General features: G+C 55.8%; 1 protein-coding gene across 1 annotated transcript in view; it reads right to left on the bottom strand.

The window, feature by feature from the left end:
* Window positions 1-1,023: 1,023 nt before the first annotated feature.
* Window positions 1,024-19,339, bottom strand: part of RTN4RL1 (reticulon 4 receptor like 1) — a 72,160-nt gene continuing 53,844 nt past the window's right edge. The window contains exon 6 of the mRNA XM_042967239.1: window positions 1,024-4,084. Within this exon, the coding sequence (XP_042823173.1) occupies window positions 2,760-4,084 (1,325 nt within the window). The 3' untranslated portion in view covers window positions 1,024-2,759. The remainder of the gene's footprint in view (window positions 4,085-19,339) is intronic.

The raw sequence follows: 19,339 nt of genomic DNA, 5'->3' as shown, positions 1-19,339 counted from the left end.
TTGATTCCCTCTACCTCTTAGAGGAGAAAGCTGCTAAAAATGTACCTGGCGTCCTGGGCCCCTCTGCCTTGCTTCTAACAACAGTCGGCAACCAGAGACCGTGCTGCACTTGACAGAAGTGGATCATTTAAAAAACATTAGCATTTCTCGTACTGACATTTCGCTTTCATATTACAGGACTAAGTCTTGAAAAAAAAAATTAATAAAGTGCTCGGACTCGATTTTCCCACTGAGGGCCTTGCTGTCTAAAGTTGGAAATGAAGTCAACGAAATAACAACATCCTCGGGTTCCAAGGGACAGCTGGGCCCTGACACCGGCCTGGGTAAGAGCAGGCAGGCCACCAGAGAGCGGACGATTTGTTCTGCCGTCACCGAACTCCCTTTAGTGCATGTTTCCAGCTTTGGACTGAGGAAGATTTGTTCAGCCAGGCCTGAAAACACAGCCCTCCCCTCTTTATCTGGAGAACTGCCTCCTTTCTCTGAAGCAAGAGAGGCAGGGACAGCCTCCAGACCCTGTCTGCTGCCGTCTGGGTTGGTCCCTAGCCTCCTGGAAACCCCAGTGGGCCCCGGGAACTGGCAGCTCCCTTCCAGGCACTCCTGAGCCCCCGAACAGTCAACAGCTCAGGTGCCGCAGGTGAGGCTCTTGGGCACAGGCCAGGAAGGATCCAGGACCTGCCTGCTCCAGGGAGAGCCACAGAGATTGGGCTGACCCAGCGCAGCCAGAGTGTAGGAAGTGAGTCATGTCTGTGAGGGCGAGGGAAGGACCATGGAACAGAGAACAAGCGTGTGTGTGTGTGTGTGTGTGTGTGTGCGCTCGCACGCGTGTGCACGTGTGCATCCCAGTGAGTCAGTGTGCCCCTGCCCCACACGGCTCCTCCCACCAACAAACGTGCTGTGCCCGGCCAGCCTCGCCCACCCCACCAAAATCTGGGATCTGCCACCATTTCAGGAATGCAGGGTTAGGAAATGAGAAACAGGGTTCTTGTCCAAGAGAAATTTTATTATTATTATTTTTCTCTCTTAATTGGATTCAGTGTTTCTTGTTCCTCACACACATCCTTTCTGGTGGGGAATTCAGGTTTGTGGAAAGCTCAAAGGAGATTGTGTCTCCAGGGGCCCTGGCCGGCAGCGTGGCCAGACTTGACCAGAGCCACTGTCCCCTATTTGGGCTTGCCTGCTCCACTCCCTGCACGTCCCCATTCCTGACCCCTGAGTCTGGCCCCCCCCCAACCTCTGCCCGTCTCTGGGCATCTTCAGAAGGGCCAGGAGGGATGGGGCCTCCGTTATGCAGAAGTGCCTGAGATGGTTCTTGAAATGCCCTCTTGTCCCCCTTCTGCTAAGGCCACCTGATGCTTTCCCTCCTGCCACCTATACAGGACCCTTGCTGGGATGGCCATCAAAGAGCCTCAAGGAAAAATTCAGCAGCTGAGCCATGTTGGAGGCCTGGGCTCATGCCCAGAGTATCCCTGGCCTGTCCAGACCGTTGCTGGCAAAACGCTAGGCTGACGACACTGTCCAGCCTGTTGGGCTAACACTGTGGATGCTTCCTGCCCGTCAGCAAAAGAGACCCAAAGTCCCTTCCTTCCCCTTCTCCGTCAAGCCCGGCCCCCGGGCCTGGCTCCCTGATGTCCAATGAGCTGCTTCTCACTTCTCGCCCTGACGACAACAGCTAGCTAGTACGGTGGGGGTTATGGGATGCTCTGGGGCGGCAGCCGGACTTGTGTTGCATATAAAAACAAGGTGATGCTCTGAACATCTAAGAAGATTGGTCCCCTGAAGTGATTCTTGCTGCCTCCCCTTCTCCCTGACCCCTCCCACTGACCCTTTGCCCTAGGCCCTGGCAAGCCCAGGTTACACGGTGACTGTTGTTGCCAGGTTGGGATTCTAGACAAAAAATCCTGTGACTCTTTTCTTGCTAGAAATCGCCAATACAATCCTTAGTTCAACAGATAATAGTTTTCCGTATAGTTTATAAACATGAGAAGACATACAGTCTGGTAGGGGAGTGGGGCGGGGGGCGGGGCTGTGCATTTGTGTGTATATATATGTAGAGAGTGTGTATATATAAGTGGACGTAGTTATAAAACTGCACCTCCTGTGAGAGCCTCACTGCACTTGACGCAGTTCTAAATTTCAGCCTCTGATGATCTTTCCTTTGGTAATTGGTTCTTGGAGCCCAGCAGCTAGGCCTGGGTCTGCCAGGGTAGCCTGAGACGTCAGGAATGAGGCCTTACCCCCGAGGGAGGGACTGAGGGTTGGATTTAGGGCAGGCTGACTACGCGGCCTCAGGCAAGAGCCAAAATGCCACCTGCTCCTGTGCTCCCAGGTGGCTGGTGGACCCAGCCTCTTGGGTGAGCCTCGTCTGTTCTCCTGAGTCCTGCTTCCTCCAGGAGTGGCGGGGGGCCCTTCAGACCTCTCCAATGACCGGGATTCCACAGAGCCCAGCTCCTGTGGGGCACCGTCCCATGGTTGCTAATGAAGGATTCGCTTTGCGTGCTTTAACCGCCTTGCTGGATGGGTGCTGTCCATGGGTGCTCGGCAGGGCCTGGCCGGGACAGCAGGGTGTGATGCGCCAATCCCTTCCCACTTGGGGCTGTACACTTTGGGTTTATAATCCACCGGGCAGGGCCCAGACAGCAGCCAAAGGCTTTACCAGCCTTTGCCTGAAACCCAGCAGATCCTCCACTTGTTAAAAAAAAGAAAAGAAATTCTGTTCCTTGGTGGACATTGGCAGTGCTGGGTGCTGGGGCCTCAGGTCCTCAGCGGAGAGTGACCACCAGCCCCAGTATCCAGGCCAGGAGCGAGGCTCCCAGGGCACGGCCCGAGGAGGCCTGCTGCACCCCGCTGGGGGCACGGATGGGGGTCCTGCGGGCACACTTGCCCTTCCGCTTGGGCCGCGCCGTGGGCATGATGTCAAAGCTGAACTTGTGCTGGTAGTCGGGGGCGTAGTCCTGCAGCTCGGGGGTCTGCTTCCCGGCGCCTGCCTTGGACACCTGGTTGCGATTCCTGTGGCTGGTGCAGTTCTTGCCGGGCTTCCTGTAGCCCGGCCGGGAGCCCGGCAGATGGCCGTGCGGGTGGCCCTTGTCCCTGGCGGGGCCGTGGGGCGGGTAGTGTTCCTTGCGGGCGGCCCTGTCGGTGGTGGTGAGCGTGTGTGACTTGATCTGGTGAGGGGACGCCGGCCCCGTGCAGTTCCGGAAGTCCTCGGCCCTCAGCAGCTTCAGGTCCTGGCCTTGCCGTGACTCGGGGGACACACAGGGGACAGCAGAGCTGGAGCCGCGGAACCTCCGCAGCCATTCCCACAGGGAGTGTGCCCGGCAGCCGCAGTCCCAAGCATTCCCGTTGAGGCGGAGGAACTCCAGGGCGGCCAGGGGCGCCAAGCAGTCGCCCTGCAGCTCGGAGAGACTGTTGTTGAAGAGAAAGAGGGTGGTCAGCCTGCGGAGGTCGTGGAAAGCCTTGTGGTGGACCCACCGCAGCTGGTTCTCGTGCAGCAGGAGCCGGTCCAGGTTCACCAGCCCCCGGAAGGTGTCCTGGCCCAGGCTCCACAGCTTGTTGCCGTGGAGAAACAGGTGGCTGAGGTTGACCAGGTCCACGAAGATGTCGTCCTGGAGGTACTCGATGTGATTGTCCTGCAGGTAGAGGTACTGCAGGCTGTGCAGGCCGCTGAATATGCCTGCCGGCAGGGCACTGAGCCCGCACTTATAGAGGTAGAGGGCGTGGAGCTTCACCAGGCCCTGGAAGGTCTCCGGGGCCAGCGTCCGCAGCTGCCGGTTGTCGCCAAGGTCCAGCTCCTCCAGGTGCACGAAGCCCTCGAAGGTGTTGGGGTCAATGTAGGTGATGTTGTTGGAGTAGATCCACAGGGTGACCATAGCGGGGCTGAAGTGGCCCTGCTGGAGGAGGGTGATGCGATTGTTCTGCAGGAAGATGCGTTCGCTATCCTCCGGGATGCCCTCGGGGATGGCGGCAAAGTTGTGCGCCTGGCAGCTGACCGTCATGGGTGCCGGGTAGCACACGCAGTCCCGCGGGCAGCCGCCGCCCAGGGGCAGCTCCCCGGCTAGCAGCAGCAGCAACAGTTCCACACAGCACCCTGGCGGGGAGACAGAGCACAGCCAGGTCAGGGTCGGCCGGGGGACGCGGGGGACAGACGGGGTGCGGGGCTGGTGGGTGTGCCACCCTCCCAGGCCAGGCTCTGGCCTGGCCTGCGCCGAACTCGGCAGTCTGGGACGGCAGTCCACTGGGGGAGGCTCCAGATGGGAGGAAGGCAGGGCTCAAGCCCAAGCCAGGCCCGCACCTGGCGTGAGATAACACTTGGGCCCTGCACCTGTACTGGGGGTTCTATTCCCCAGCCTGGGCTGCCCGCCATCCTTAGTCCTGCCCCCTCAGGCTCTGTCAGCCCTGCGGGGGGTGGGGGGCGGGGGTCACAACCCCAGGCCACAGAAGCCAGCCTCTGGTTCCTGTTCCAGCTCTGTCACTCACTCGCTGTTATCCACATGAACAGATAGTGGGGCAGACTCCGGGTCTAGCAAAGTGAACATACGGAGGCCTGAGGAGTCTCTGTATTTATTCTCAATAACAAGGCAAGCATGCATGCACGATACCAAAGTTCATCTCAAAAGAGGTCTCATTTACCATGCCTCCCGCATCCTCAAATATGTGACAAACTCTCTGGGCCTCAGTTTCTAAATAATACTAGTTGTCCCCTCCAGCGCCATGAGGATGTACTAAGAGGACCCATGTGTGTGGACTGGGGGAGGCATCATGGTGGCCAGGCTCTGCACCCCCCCCACCCCCCGCCAGGAGCTATCTGCTGCCCCCCATCAGGTCCACCTTCTGGCCTCTCCCCTCTCCCCACCTAAACTCCCAGGCTGTGGCTGCAAACCAGGCCTCGCCTCTCGACTGTCCCGAGCATTTCCTCTGTAGCTTCCCTCTAATTGGGCATTAATTAGGCATTCGTTAATGGATCCTTAAAATAATTTATTTTCGGATGTGTCCAGCCTGTGGTCGGATAATAGCCCCGTGCTCATTATCGGAGCAGCCTCATTATGGACGATCATCATTACCTGCCTTTTTCCAGGGTCGCAGCTGCCCCAGGCTGCCCGGCAGGCGCGCCGGCGTGGGAAAGACAGGCTCCAGGCTGGTAGAGCCCCACCCTGCAGGGCCCGGCAGCCACCTCATCCCCGCCTGGGTTGGCCTCTTGCCCGTCCCTTCCAGCTTGGCCAGCCGGGCCTCTGGGGAGAGGTCAGGGCTGCCGGCAGCTCAGCCGAGTCTCGCTGCCATCAGCGATGCCCAGAGCATGTAGAAAGAACCTGCCCTCCCAGCCGATCTCAGACCCGCCCCACTCCCAGCCTCACAGGGGCCACTGGGCCAGGCTCTGAGGCCCTGCTGCTGCCCTAGTCTGATGGTCAGGCTCAGGCAGGCCTAGCCACCACCCCCTCGTTCCTGGCAGAAATGGCATCGTAAATAAGTGACAGTTCCCAGCTGTTGGGAGTTATGGGCTCCCAGAGAGTGGCAGCTGCTTCCCGTCCCCCTGTAATCACCCGGCTTCCACCAAACGTTTCCAACATAAAAATCATCGCATATAATTTTGTTTTTGCATAATTGGGTTCGGTTGCGATTTCAGAGCAATTATGACCTCGGTGGCAGTGGTGGCGGTGGCAGTGCAGCTGTGAGGAACCTTCCTGGGCTGGGCTCCTGCGCTCCATGTGGCTCCTGCAGTGTCTTCAGTCACCACGACCATTGCACAGCCTGCAGGCTAAGCCTGAGGCTGGTGCCTCCGCAGCCTCAGTTTCCCTCTCTGTAACGTGGGTAGGAGATGATCGCTATGCTAGCCTGCCCCACGTGGAGGCTCGGGTCTGACCTCCAGGCCCCCCCACTCCCCACCTCGGTCTAACAGGGGGGGTCCCAGCCCCGCAGGGGGAAGCAAGAGTGTGAGGGGACAGGAGCCTGGACCCCAAGCTTCAGCTGACTCTCGGGGAGCCTGCCCGATGCCTCGAGCCACCGAAAGCCAGGGCTGGGATGAAGGCCCAACTCACACTGTCTGCACCTTCCACAGAGACTGACACTCCCTTTCCCTACTCTCAGCTCGCACTCCTTACCCCTGGCCAGGCTGCTGTCTCCCAGGGACCCTGCCCCAGGGAAGTGGCCCCTGCCTTGCCGCTCGGTGGGGCGATCACAGTGCTCACTGTGCTGAAAGGGACCAGGCCACGGCCATGCACCTGTGGTTGTGGGACACACACTGCCACACCAGACCCTGGGGGCGGGGGGTGGGACTGCAAAGAAAGAGGCTTTTCCTGAAGTCTGGCAGCAGAGGGACACTCACTGTGGGGGCAGGGATAAGCTGTGGCAGGCTCAGCACTAATACCACTCAACATTTGTGCAGCTTATGAAGTTTACAAAGTGCTTCTGCTCGCGATGCTCTGATCCTCAGAATTACTGTGTGGTCGTAGGGGGTTCTCCTGCCCCCTGACCTGATGGGGGCAGACGACCCTTCTCCCTGCTGTTGTGGCTATGTCTCTGTGAGGCCCTGGGCTGGGGTTCTCTCAAATGTCCCCAGAAAAGCTGGGGAACCCCATGTAGAGCCACACCCTTTCCTTAGACAGGTGCCCCAGGGAATGTTGGGGTACAGGGAAACCAGGCGGAGATCCCCATTTCGGGGAAAAGCCAAATGCCCAAAAATCCAGGCCGGGGCAGAACGGCCAGCTTGTGAACACACTTTGGTAGGTGTGTTGGGTAAATGCAGGACCCAGGGCAGGAGCCACCCATTCCCTTCCTCCCAGAGGGTCCCAGAAGGAGGCAGGGGCCCCGGCCAACGCTTGGAGCTGCTCTCCGTCCTTCAATACTGCCCAGATGCCAGGGACCCAGGCCAGGGAAGCTGCCCTTGCACTACCCCTGCCCCCTTCCACTGGGTGCTGGGGTGGGTCTCAGCTGAGTCTGCTTCTCCCCCGGAAGCTGGTCACATCTCCAAGGCCCCAGACTAGCCCTCCCAGACAAGCTCACCCACTTCTGGCACCCTTGCCTGAGGCGGCAGGTGCCCCGGGTCTGGATCATCACCCTGCTGGGTTTCTTTCCAGGCAGGAGCTACAGCTTCTCCTGTGCCCCCTCCATGTGCTGGTGGGAGCCCCAACCCACTGATTGCCTGATTAATGTACTAACACCGAGGCCGGTGCCTTTGCCGTGCATTTTAAGACTGCAAATTAGCAGCCATGTAAGTGTCTGAGGAGGAGCCTTGCGCCCCCTCCCATCTGCTTCCTCAGCCCCCTCCTGGGTGCGGCAGGGGTTGCTCTGCCTGAGGGGGCTGAAGAAAGCCAGGCTGGGCTCCCCCTTCCTCAGGCTCTCCTCCTTCAGCTCTCCTCCAGGGGCATGCACCCGGACTCCCAAAGCTCCTGCCCGCCCCCCCCTCCCCCCCCCCACATCTGAGCTCACCTGAGGCTCCTCTGCCTCATTCACTCCTTCCTCCATTCAATATTTGCCTCAAGTCCTGGAATGTCCAATGTGATAGGGCAAGGAGGAGCCCAGGGATGAGCCGGGGTGAGTCCTCCTGGGTTCATTAGCAGATAGGAGGTCTCACAATACCTGGCAGTCTGACCAGGTGCCGGGGCCCAGAGCAGGTGCTAACGGGTGTGTGTGTGTGTGTGTGTGTGTGTGTGTAAGAAGCTCAGGGAACGTCCCTGCCGCCCCTACACCACCTCCTCCACTAAGCCCTCTGCTCCCCTGCCAGTATAGAGGATACACAGTAGAGATTCTATTGTTTACAAGTTCTCCTTCCTGCAAACCCCAAAACCCTTCACCCGCTGGGCAGCGGGTGAGTGGCCTGAGCATGGTCAGCACCTCACCCAGTCTATTCGGCAGCCCCAGATGTGCTTATGCATGTCCCTGTGGGGCTGGACCTAGCGGGGTGGGTGGGAAGGGCATAACAGGAAGAAGGCACAGTGTGTACAAAGGCACTGAGGTATGGAAACAGGCAGTGTGCCCACATCTTACCCCAGTCACCCTCAATCAGCCCCCAAGTAGCCAGAGATCCCAAAGAAGCTGTAACACCAGCCTAGGCTGGGGAAACCCAGGCCTGGGGAGGCCAGAGAGGTCCCCACTGGAACCAGCACTGACAGGACCCCTGCTCCCGTCCCACGCCAGATGTCTAGAAATGTCTAGAATGGCAGGGGTCCTCAGCTTCCCCCCAGGAAGGGAGCTAACCAATGAGGACCCACTCCTAAACATGCACCAGGTTCTTTACATGGAAGCCCCATACTACCACACCACTGCAGAGGAAATGAGGCACCCGCAGAGAAGTGGCCCGCTGGCCAAGGCCACACAGCTGGCGAAGAGGTGGTAGAGCAGGACTCACGCCCCTGACCTCAAATCCAGGAGCTCCAAGTTGCATGGGGCAGGCAGGGCAGCCTCATCTGACTTGAGTCAGACCTCATCAGACCTCCCCCTGACCTGAGTCTGCAACCTGCTGGCACCAAAGCGGCCACCTCTGTCGACACCCCCGCAGGGACAGCCCCATGGACTGGAATCCCCCCAAGGCCCCCAGGCAGGTCCCTAGGGGCTCTCTGAGCCTCAGAGACTTGTCAGCCATGTGGCCCATCCTTCCGGCTCCGCAGCCCGCCCTCCCTCTGCACAGGGCCAGGCATCCCCTCCCTCCTGCCCGGGCCTTGCCAGCTGCTCCTCTCTAAGCCAATCGATGCTAACCAAATGGCTCTGCCGGTCAGATAACAGCCTAGGGCCAGGCTGGCTGTGCTCACAGAGCGACTGGCGCCCCAGGCCACTTGGCACTGTCCCTGCATGCCGCACCCAAGTGCAGGCCACTTCCTATAGCGCCCCCGCCCGGCCCGGCCCGGGAGACGAGGCAGCCAGCCTGGGCAGAGCAGGGCTTCCCTCCACGGCCCCTGCTGCAGATGCCTGTAATCCACCTGCCTCCCCATCTCTCCGTCCATCCCACGCAATCTGTCCGAAGGTGAGCCGCCGTTCCCCGGCCCCCCAGGCCTCCTCCACGCGCATCTTCTCCGTCTCAGGTGAAGGCGGCTCCTTCATTCTGGCAGCTCGGACGAGAACCTCAGAGTCACGCCGACTCCTCTCTCTCACCTCATACCCAGTCTGCCGGGAGCCCTGTGGGCTCAGCTTCAGGACATACCCAGAACCCACCCTCGTCTCCCGGCCACCACCCCAGCCTGGGCCGCCATCATCTCTTGCCTGGCCCATCGCCATAGTCTCCTGCGTGGTCCCCGGGCTCCCACCCCTGCCCCTACATCTCCACTGACACAGCAGCGGAAGTCTGAGTCAGAGCACGTGGCGCCTCTGATCAAACCCCCTTGGCCCCATCGTGCTCAGTAAGACCTTCTAGTCCTCACTGGGGCCCTGGCCGCCACCTCTCCTCCCTCCCCCAGCCTTTTCTTCTCCCTCTTTTCACGTGCTGGGCGCGTCCTGCCTCCAGCCTTTTGCTGCTCTCTCCTTCTGGAGCACTGCCCATGCTCCAGGATACCCGTGGGGCCCCTGCCCTCACCCCAACATTGGGGTCTCTCACAGAGTCACTTTCTCGGTCAGGCCTTCCTTAGCAGCCTGTCTTATTTATTTTTTACATTTTTTTAGAGAGAGACACCACAAGCTGGGGAGAGGGGGAGAAGGGTAGAGGGAGAGAGAGAGAGAGAGAGGAAGAGAGAGAATCCCAAGAAGGTTCCATGCTCAGCCTGGAGCCCAATACGGGGCTTGATCCCACGACCCTGGGATCACCACCCAAGGTGAAATCAAGTGGATTGCTCAACTGACTAAGCCACCCAGGCACATCCCCAGCAGCCTATTTTAAATGGTCTCCTTCAGTTTAATTTTCCTCCCTAACATTTATGCTCTTCTAATAAAGTACATCATTTATTTATTTCTCTTGTTCCTTTTCTGTCCCCTCCCACTGACAGTGATTTTGTCTGGTATGTTCCCTGCTGTGCCCTAGGGCCTAAAACGGTGCCTAGAACAGTCATGTTTTTCTTTCTTTCTTTCTTTCTTTCTTTCTTTCTTTCTTTCTTTCATGTATGTTTGTTTATTTATTAATTTACTTATTTATTTTTGAGAGAGACAGAGAGTGAGCAGGGGAGGGGCAGAGAGAGAGAGGGGGAGACATAGAATCTGAAACAGGCTCCAGGCTTTGAGCTGTCAGCACAGAGCCTGATACAGGGCTTGAACCCACAGACCTTGAGATCATGACCCGAGCCAAAGTCGGATGCTTAGCCAACTGAACCACCCAGGAGCCCTGCTATGTGTTTCTTTTAAGAAGAAAACCCTACGGGGCTCCTGGGTGGCTCAGTCAGTTGGGCGTCAGAGTTCGCTCAGGTCAGGATCTCACCATCTGTGAGTTCAAGCCCCATGTAGGACTCTGTGCTGACAGCTCAGAGCCTGGAGCCTCCTTTGGATTCTGTATCTCCCTCTCTCTCTGCCGTCCTTCTCTCTCTCTCAAAAATCAGTAAACATTAAAAAAAAGAAGAAGAAGAAAACCCTAGGCCAAGGGCCTGGCTCATAGTAGGTGCTCAATAAACATAGTGGTTCTCATTAGTACTGAGGTCTCTAATAAGAATAGGTTGGGTCTTGGCTTTCTCTGGAGGGCCCCTGGGCGATCACAAGGGGACAGATGGTGGGGAGCACTCTGCAGGGGCACATACACATCAGGCCTGTCCAACACGTGGGGCAGGTGATCAATGCGGCTTTGCCCAGGACTCCGGATTTTCAGTGCTAAAACCGTAAAGTCCCAAACAAACCAGCACAAGTCAGTCACCCTATCTAGGGCCAAATTGCACCACCCCCCCGCCCCCCCCACAAAAAAAAAATCTCTGGGCACAGGCAGGGGAGGGGACAAGCAGGCAGGCATGAAGCAGGAATGTTCTCCAGGCACCCACACCCACACCTCAGGTCTAGTGCCTGCAGCCCCGGAGGCAGTCCTGGGCCTAGACAGAGCATGCGTACATGTGTGCACGTGGGTCTGAGCACGCCTATGCACATGTGTGCTTCTGTGCGTTTACCAGTGTGTGTACACGGCCAGGTGTGCACGTGTTCACAGCATCTGCGTAGGCGCATGTGTGTATGCAAGCATATGTTTGTCTCTGGACGCCACCAACGGGCTGGCAGCCTGGGCCCTTTCATCCTGCGGCATCCCTGAGCTCCGGCCCAGAGAGAGGGCCCGGGTCTGTGATATCCCCGTCTTATCTCGGCACTCACTCTTGCTTTGCCTTTAGCTCCCGCTCTCCTCCTGACGTGCTGTATTACATCCTTACTCTGGGATCACTCCTGGCTGGGAAGCGGGAGGCCCCTTACTGGAACAGTACTTGGCTTCCATCTGCCGTGGCTAGCCCCCTGCACAGGTCTGGCTGGGATGCCACGCTAACTGGGCTGCCGCGCTCTCAGGAGGCCTCACTGGAGCAACCAGGCTCCCCATCTTTGCCTTGCTGTGTTTGCCACCTTCTCGATGTGGGGTGCTTCCCTGGGGGGGGGTACCCTGGTACTGCCTGGCCTTGGGAGCAGCCCCACCGAGAGACATTTCAGCTGGGCCACCTCGGACAGGTCACTAAGCTTCCAAAGCCTCAGTTTCTTAGTCCAGGAACTGGGAGGCAGAGCACCTGCTTTATTGGGTGTTGGAAACACTCGGGTAGGCTGTGCCCCTGAACTGTAGCCCAGGGCGAGCTGTAGAGGAGGCATTTGTGAGGGGGAGGACTGTGTGCTCTCCCCAACCCCCAGCGGACTCTGGCCTTCACCACACCCACCCTGGTGCTCTCGGGCCCCAGAAGCCTGGCAGAGGGACCTGCGAGATGGGACACCGGGTCGAGGCTCAGACCCAGGTTCAAGTTCCCTGCCAGGCCTTGGCTGTCCCCAGGACACAGCGGGTGGGGATGGGATCTTGACCCCTCTACTTTGGCCTTTCTCCCAGCCCATCCCTCCCCAGCTGGAGCTGCCAGCTCTGTGCAGAATGCCCAGGGTATGTGGGTTCTGCCTTTACCTCGGGAAGTCCCTCTGGGGCTCATAACATGTGTCCTCTGTTACTCAGATTTGCTCCTCAGTTTGGGAGCCCCAGAATCTGGGCAGTGGCAGCTCAAGGCAGAAGGCCAAGGGCCTCTGAGAGCCAGCTTTTCCCAGGAGGTTTTGAGAAGGGTCTGCGTCGTGCCTCCTCCCTCCAAACCCTGGAGGCTACCTTCCTTCCCTCCCAAACCACAGCAAACTGTGGACCCACCTGCACCAGACAGGCTCACCGAAACTGGAGTGGTATCTTAGGTGTATTTGGTGGGGCAGGTGAACTTCTGTGGGGATGGGACTGTCCCCAGGGGCAAGTGTCTATTGCCTGCCTGGGGGACACTGAAGGGAGGTGAGGGAGAGAGAGTAGGGGTGGGGATCTACCAAATCCTGAAGGCCCTGGCACTGGGTGACACAAAACAGGAGATGGGACCCAGCCTTTGCAAAGCAGGTGCAGAAGTCTCTTCCAGGAGCCCTCGTTCCTAGTTCCCAGAACAGCCACCCTTTCCTCGCTGGCAGTGAAAGAAAGGCATTCAGAACTCACATCCGGGCTGTGGATCACCCTGTTCTGGATCTGTCCCCTGACTCCTTCATTCATTTGACAACAGCTCTGTGCTTGGTGCTGCAATAGTAGGATCCAGCCCTTTCCCTCACGGAACATACACGGAACCTACACGTTCTAGCTGGGAGATGATTAAGCAAAAGGAAACAGACAAGCCCAAACGGACAAAGGGTAGTTGACACTGTGGACACAATGAGGGAGTTAAGACGGAGACAAATGGGAGGGGAGGAGGCTGACATTCGCTTGTGTGCTCATGAAGGGCCTCCCTGAGCAGGGACACCTGAGCTGAAACCTAAAGGAAACGAAGGAGCCAAAGAACAGAGGGAACAGCAGGTGCAAAGGCCCTGGGACAGGACCAAACTTGGTATAGATGAGAGAAGAAGGGAAGGGCAGGAGATGCCGTTAGAAAGGCAACAGGCAGGCTTTGGAGGGCCTTGAAAGCTTCAGTTGAAGAGTTTGGGTCTAATTCTGGGTGTGGCAAGCAGCCACCGAAGAGCCTGAAGTGGGAGCAATATGATAGAACTTGGGCGGGGTGGGGGGGGCTGCTGTTGGAGCATGGATTAGAGGGGAGCCAGAGGAGGGGCAGAGAAGCCTGCGGTTGTCATCCGTGAGAGATGTGGGGGGCCTGAAGGGGGCGAGGCCATGGAGTCAGAGAGCAGTGGACAGAAGGAGAAATGTCTAGGATGCAGAACTGGCCGGACACACAGGGGGACCAGTGTGAGGGACAGTAAGTGGTTCCAGAGGATGAGGGTACAGTGAGACTGGAGGAGCCTGGGAAAGCAGGGGTAGGGGCCAACAGGAGCTCCATTGAGGATACACAAAGTCTGAGGAGACTTCCAGAGACATTCAGCTGGTGGCAGCTGGATGTCCAACTGGAGCCCAGAGGCGAGAAGCACTCTTGGGACTCATGGGCCTAGACATTGTATTCAAATCTGTGGGAATGGATGAGGTCACCTGTGAGAGTCAAGAGAGGAGATACAGGATGGAGGCCTCCGGGAACACGGTTCTAGAATGTAAAGAAGGCATGGCCCGTGGCGTCAAAGGAAAGCCGGGGCATGCGGTGTGACCGAAGCCGAGAGTGTTTCAAGAAGAAAGGTGGCCTCTGCTGAGAGGAAGGCTGTGAGTGTTTACGTGAGGACAGAGAGGTGCGGTCCTCTGGCAACATGGGGGTGATTGGTAATGCCAGAAAGTTCCTTTCTGGGAGAAAGTTCGGGACAGAGTACATACTAGAGTGGGAGGAATCTGTGGGGAGACTGCACCGTGTCAGTCAGGACAAGTTAGGACACAAGAGGCCTTTGGGGGGAGGGTCTCAGTGGCTCACAACAGAGGCTGGTTTCTGGCTCAGGTGGGACAGCAGGGGTTCTGCTCAGGGATCTGGGCAGAGAACACATCCTCTGCCCAGAACCCTGCCTATCTCGTGGCAGAGGGGACAGAGGACATGGCCAACTACTGCGTTTGGTTTCAAGCAGGACATAGCACTCCTACTCACGTCAGTCACATGGCCCAGCCTGTCCTCAGATGGATAGGGAAGAATACTGGGGTGGGGTGGGGATGTCAGGGAGCACCCAGAGGCCACTCATTCAGAAACTTGGCTATGAAGGGGGCAGAGAAACAGGGCAGCACCTGGAGGGGCGTGGGGTCCTGGGAAGTTGTTGTTGTTTAAAGTTTATTGATTTGGCGGGGGAGGGGGGAGCATGAGTGGGGGAGGGGCGGGGGGGTTGCGGAGAGAGAATCAGAAGCAGGCTCTGTGCTGACAGCAGAGAACCCGACGTGGGGCTCAAACTCACAAATGGTGCGATCATGACCTGACCCAAAGTCTGACGCCCAGCTGACTGAACCACCCAGGTGCCCCTAAAACTTATTGTTTATTTTGAATGAGGGGGAGGGAGGGGCAGAGAGAGAGAGAGAGAGAGAGAGGGAGAGAGAATCCCAAGCAGACTCAGCAGAGCCTGACGCAGGGCTCGAACCGACAAACCATAAGATCATGACCTGAGCCAAAGTCGGATGCTCAACAGACTGAGCCACCCAGGTGCCCCAGGTGTTTGTTTTTTGAAGAGAGAAGAAACTAGAGCCTGTTTGCATGCTTGTAGGCATGATTCAGGAGGAGAGAGAGGAACAAAAACTGAGGCAATAGGAGTGAGGGGGCCAAAGCAACAGACCCAGAGCAGCGCTGAAGGACTACCTCTCAGGACGCAACAGGAGGGAATCCCATATGTTCAAATGACAAGATGATGGAGTTAGCCTCCCAGGTTTCTTTTCTCCCTGAAGTAAAAGGGAGTCATTAGCTGAGAGCGAAGGTAGGGAGGAGGGTGGGATTTTGAAGAGAAAGAAGTCAGAAGGAGGCAGGATTCCATTTGGTGGGAAATCAAGCTCCCCCAGTCACATGAGAGGTTCGTGGGGGACGAGGAGGTAGGTGTTTGCAAACACAGCTCTCCAGTGCCCGCTCCCCTGGCCTCAGCCCAAGTCCCCCTCACCTCCTGCTGGACTTGGGGGCGATTGGCTCCTCTGATGAAGTCTGCTCACGTCACTCCCTGGCTGACAGACCATGCATTAGTTCAGCAAACATTCACTCCACCCCTTCCTACGGGCCAGGCAGCATGCCAGGAGGGCACTGGGGACAAAAGACCCAGTTCCTGGTTCCCAGGAGCTGGCAGTCTTCCCCCAGGTGCCTTCAGGATAGTATGTTGTGGACATCTGTCACTCCTCTTGGCCACCCAACTGCTTAAGCCTCTTCCTGAATTTGGGAGATCTCCCAATTTATATAAATGAGTCCTTCCCTCCCTGTGGAAGCTGGAAAGGTCAAGTCCTCACTTTCCCATCCTTCCTGGAAGATTGGGCAAGGCCAGTAACCCAGACTTTGAAGTGGGAGTTAGCGATGCAAATAAGCATGGACCTACAAGGACAGAGGCAGTGGCAATGACAGAGCCAGTGGGGCAGCGGCTATGATAGGAATATTGGAAATACAAGCTGGAGGTGTCTGTCTTTGTTTGGGGCGTTGCTCCTGTCTGTGGAGTCCCCAACCCTCTGGGAGAGTCTGTGGGTTACTTTTAAATAGATGGGATTTTTATTTAAATTAGTCAAGGCTGGATGTCTGTTGCTTGCAAATAAGAATCCTCACTGATGTGAGGTCCCTCCAGCTGAGCATGGCTTACAAGTCCATCCATGGTCTGGCTCTGCTCCTCTCATTCCCGCTCTGCCCCCTCATCTCAGCTCAGGGGCTTTCTGCTCCCCTCTCCCTGCCTTCTTGGGGAAGCAGCTCCCCAAGTTCCCTTGGGGGACCATCCCTTCCCCACTGCAAGTGATTCAGGATTCAGTCAAGCGGCCAGGCTCAGACAAATTAGACTGTCTTCTAGGAATTTCAACCCGAACTTGAAGCCAAGTGACTCAGCTTGAGCTGTTTCACCCAGGTGGGTCCATCCGGAGGACACTGCCTAATAGTTTTTCCACCAAGACTTCCAGAGCCACCCTGGTTCTTGCCCTTCCCAGACCTGGGTTGTTCAGCTTCTTCTTTGGGTCCCATTTTCTTTCTGCAGTGGTCCACCTAACATCCCTCTTCTTGGCTATCGGGATCCAGATTTCATTCAGCTACCAGGTAGCCATATACTCTAGAGGAGCTGGGTATGGAGGGAGGGAGTCTACTTTATTAGGCTACTCCATTGTCAGTGATTGGTTGAGATAGGAGCATGTGACTCCATTCTGACCAATGAGACACAAAGAAAGTCAACTGAAGGATTTGGGGAGGAGGGGTGTGTGCGTGTCTTTTTCTTCTTGAGAAGGGACACGAGGAAGGGGCGTTCTCTTCCCTGCCTCTGAGTGTGAGTGGGTGAAATGCCTGGTGCTGACACGCTATCTCTCGGCCATGAGGGGACTACCTAAAGACCAAACCAGTTTACCAAAGACTACGGAGCAAAAAGGTGGAGAGAACCTGAATCGTAATGACTTTCTTAAGTCAATGAGTCAACCAATACTGGGATTTCCAACCATTTTCTTTAATTAAAAATTTTTTTGTTTAAGTCTATTTATTTATTTTGAGAGAGAGGAAGAGCATGAGCTGGGCGAGGGGCAGAGAGAGAGAAGAGAGAACATCCCAAGCTTAGGCTCCGCGTTGTCAGTGCATAGCTGGACAGCTGCGGTGCTCGATCTCATGAAGTGTGAGATCTGACCTGAGCAGAAACCAAGAGTCAGACGCTCAACCCAGGAGCCCCTCCAAACTTCTGATAGGACATAATAAATCTTGTTTTAGTCATTTTTTAAATTTTAATGTTTATTTTTTTTTAATTTTTTTTTTTAACGTTTATTTATTTTTGAGACAGAGAGAGACAGAGCATGAACGGGGGAGGAGCAGAGAGAGAGGGAGACACAGAATCGGAAGCAGGCTCCAGGCTCTGGGCCATCAGCCCAGAGCCCGACACGGGGCTCGAACTCACGGACCGTGAGATGGTGACCTGAGCTGAAGTCGGACGCTTAACCGACTGAGCCACCCAGGCGCCCCTGTTTATTTATTTTTGAGAGAGAGATAGAAAGGACAGAGAAAGAGGGAGACAGGGGATCCAAAGCAGGCTCTGCGCTGACAGCAGCAAGCCCGGTGTGGGGCTCTAACTCACGAACCATGAGCCGAAGTCAGAAGCTCAATGGACAGAGCCATCCAGGTGCCCCTTGTTTTAGCCGTTTTGAGGTGGGTTTTCAATTACAGCCCCAAAACACCTTCCAATGGGTTCCTCTTTTGCTTAATCAGTCAGACTAGATTTCTCTTGCTTGCAACCAAAGAAGTCTAACTTGTGTACCTGTCACACACATGACTTGGCTCACACGGGACCTCTTCCAGGAAGCCTCCTTAGACCCTCCACCCTCCTCAGTGCTGCCTCCTTTCAAGGCACTCACCAGTGTCTTAAAGTCACCTGCCTCCAGCACTGGAGGTGTGGCACTGCTGGGGTGCCCAACTGGTACATGGAACTCATCCATATGTGTCTGGAAAGTGAACGAATGCATGATTTAGCTGATGTAAATCTAGCCAAAAGCCAAAGAAACCAGGTGCTTTCGTTAGCTGAAGCAGCTTTATTTTGGGTAGATGTAGATATACAATAAGTTTTAGCAGCCATAGGCTCCCAGGCGCCTCATACCTAAGAGGATAAATGAGTTTATGGGGCATTTCAGGCCTTGCCTCACAGGCTTTTCCCTTTTGACCCCTCTGCAGAGTGCCTCCTGATCGGCCACTTAAGACACCCTGCAGGGAATGCTTCAAGTGTATTTGTGGTGTTCTGTGTCTTAATCTGAGCAGTAGACTCAGGGATGTTAGTTTTCTTATCCTCTATACCTTAAACATACTATATTTTGATGCATGCATTTAATATTTAATAAAAGAAATACATCATAGAGGAAAAAAAAAAGACACCTTGCAGAGTCTAGCTAAGAATCTCAGGTACCAGGCCTTGACTTGCCTCCTCCCTGCTGTCTTGAGTCCCGCACTTTCTCCAGGGGCCTACCTCCAGCTGGCCACTTACACATTTCAGCCTCTAACCCCAGGCCAGGGAGCTTTGACCCAGGTAGAAGCGGCACAGGCTTCCTGGTGTGGTCCCCAGGAACTATTTTTCCCCATAAATTGGTTGGTTTTTTTTTAACATTTATTCATTTTTGAGAGACAGAGCACAAGTGGGGGAGGGGCAGAGAGGGAGACATAGAATCGGAAGCAGGCTCCAGGCTCTGAGCTGTCAGCACAGAGCCCGATGCGGGGCTTGAACTCACAGACTGCGAGATCATGACCTGAGCCGAAGTTGGATGCTTAACCGACTGAGGCACCCAGGCGTCCTAAGTTTTTGGGTTTTCTTTTTTATGGTTTTTTTTTTTTTTTTTTTTTTTTGAGATGGACAGAATGTGAGTGGGGGAGGGACAGAGAGAAAGGGGGACAGAGGACCCGAAGCAGGCTCTGTGCTGACAGCCGCAAGCCCGATGTGGGGCTTGAACTCACGAACCCTGAGATCACAGCCTGAGCCAAAGTTGGGTGCTCAACCGACTGAGCCACCCAGGTGCCCCATAAGGTTCTTTTTTTTTTTTTTAAGCCACTCTTCGTCATTTATTTTAATTTAAAAATAATACTTGCCAACTGTGGAAAATGTGGAAAGTGGGGAAGTAAAAAAGGAAGAAAAATCATCACAACCCCATTAGCTTTGACAACCATCGAGAGTGCCTTGCTGTGCCTTCTTCCTGTACTTCCTTCATTTATGTAGGGATATATAAAATTTAAATAAAAATTTTATTTAAAGCAATAAAATTGGGATCATGCTATATAGGAGCTCTGTTCTCTGCGTTTTCTGCTTAACTTAGATCATTCATCCATTCAGCAGCTCGCCAGGTGCCTTCCTCTGTGAGGCTCTGCACTAAGGCAGCCACGGGGTGCTCAGCAGGCAGAGTGACCCCACCCTCCAGGAGAGTACAGTCTGAAACAGATACTCATCAAATGGCCACATCCACATATGATCACACTCCAAAAGGAGAAGTATAGAGAGAGAGGTCCGAGGAGCTATGAGGAATGTGGGGGCCCCCCTTGTCAGTGGGAGGGGGAAGGCTAGCAGACTCTCAAGATTGAGAAGGACTCCACTGGGGGGTGGGGAGCAGGATTCCAGGCAGAGGGAACAGCATGTGCTGAAGGCCCGAGGCCAGAGAAAACACACAGTTTAAGTAACAGAAGAACGGTGTGGTAACAGGCATGATTTGTAGGGGCTGCGGAGTATCCTTCTGTATGAACAGACCATAATTTATTTATCTGTGGAACATTTAGAGCGTTTCTCATTTTTCATGGTT

The sequence above is a fragment of the Panthera tigris genome, chromosome E1 (assembly GCF_018350195.1).
Source record: "Panthera tigris isolate Pti1 chromosome E1, P.tigris_Pti1_mat1.1, whole genome shotgun sequence".
NCBI classification, from domain to species: Eukaryota; Metazoa; Chordata; class Mammalia; order Carnivora; family Felidae; genus Panthera; species Panthera tigris.
This window is presented reverse-complemented; position numbering and strand designations above follow the sequence as displayed.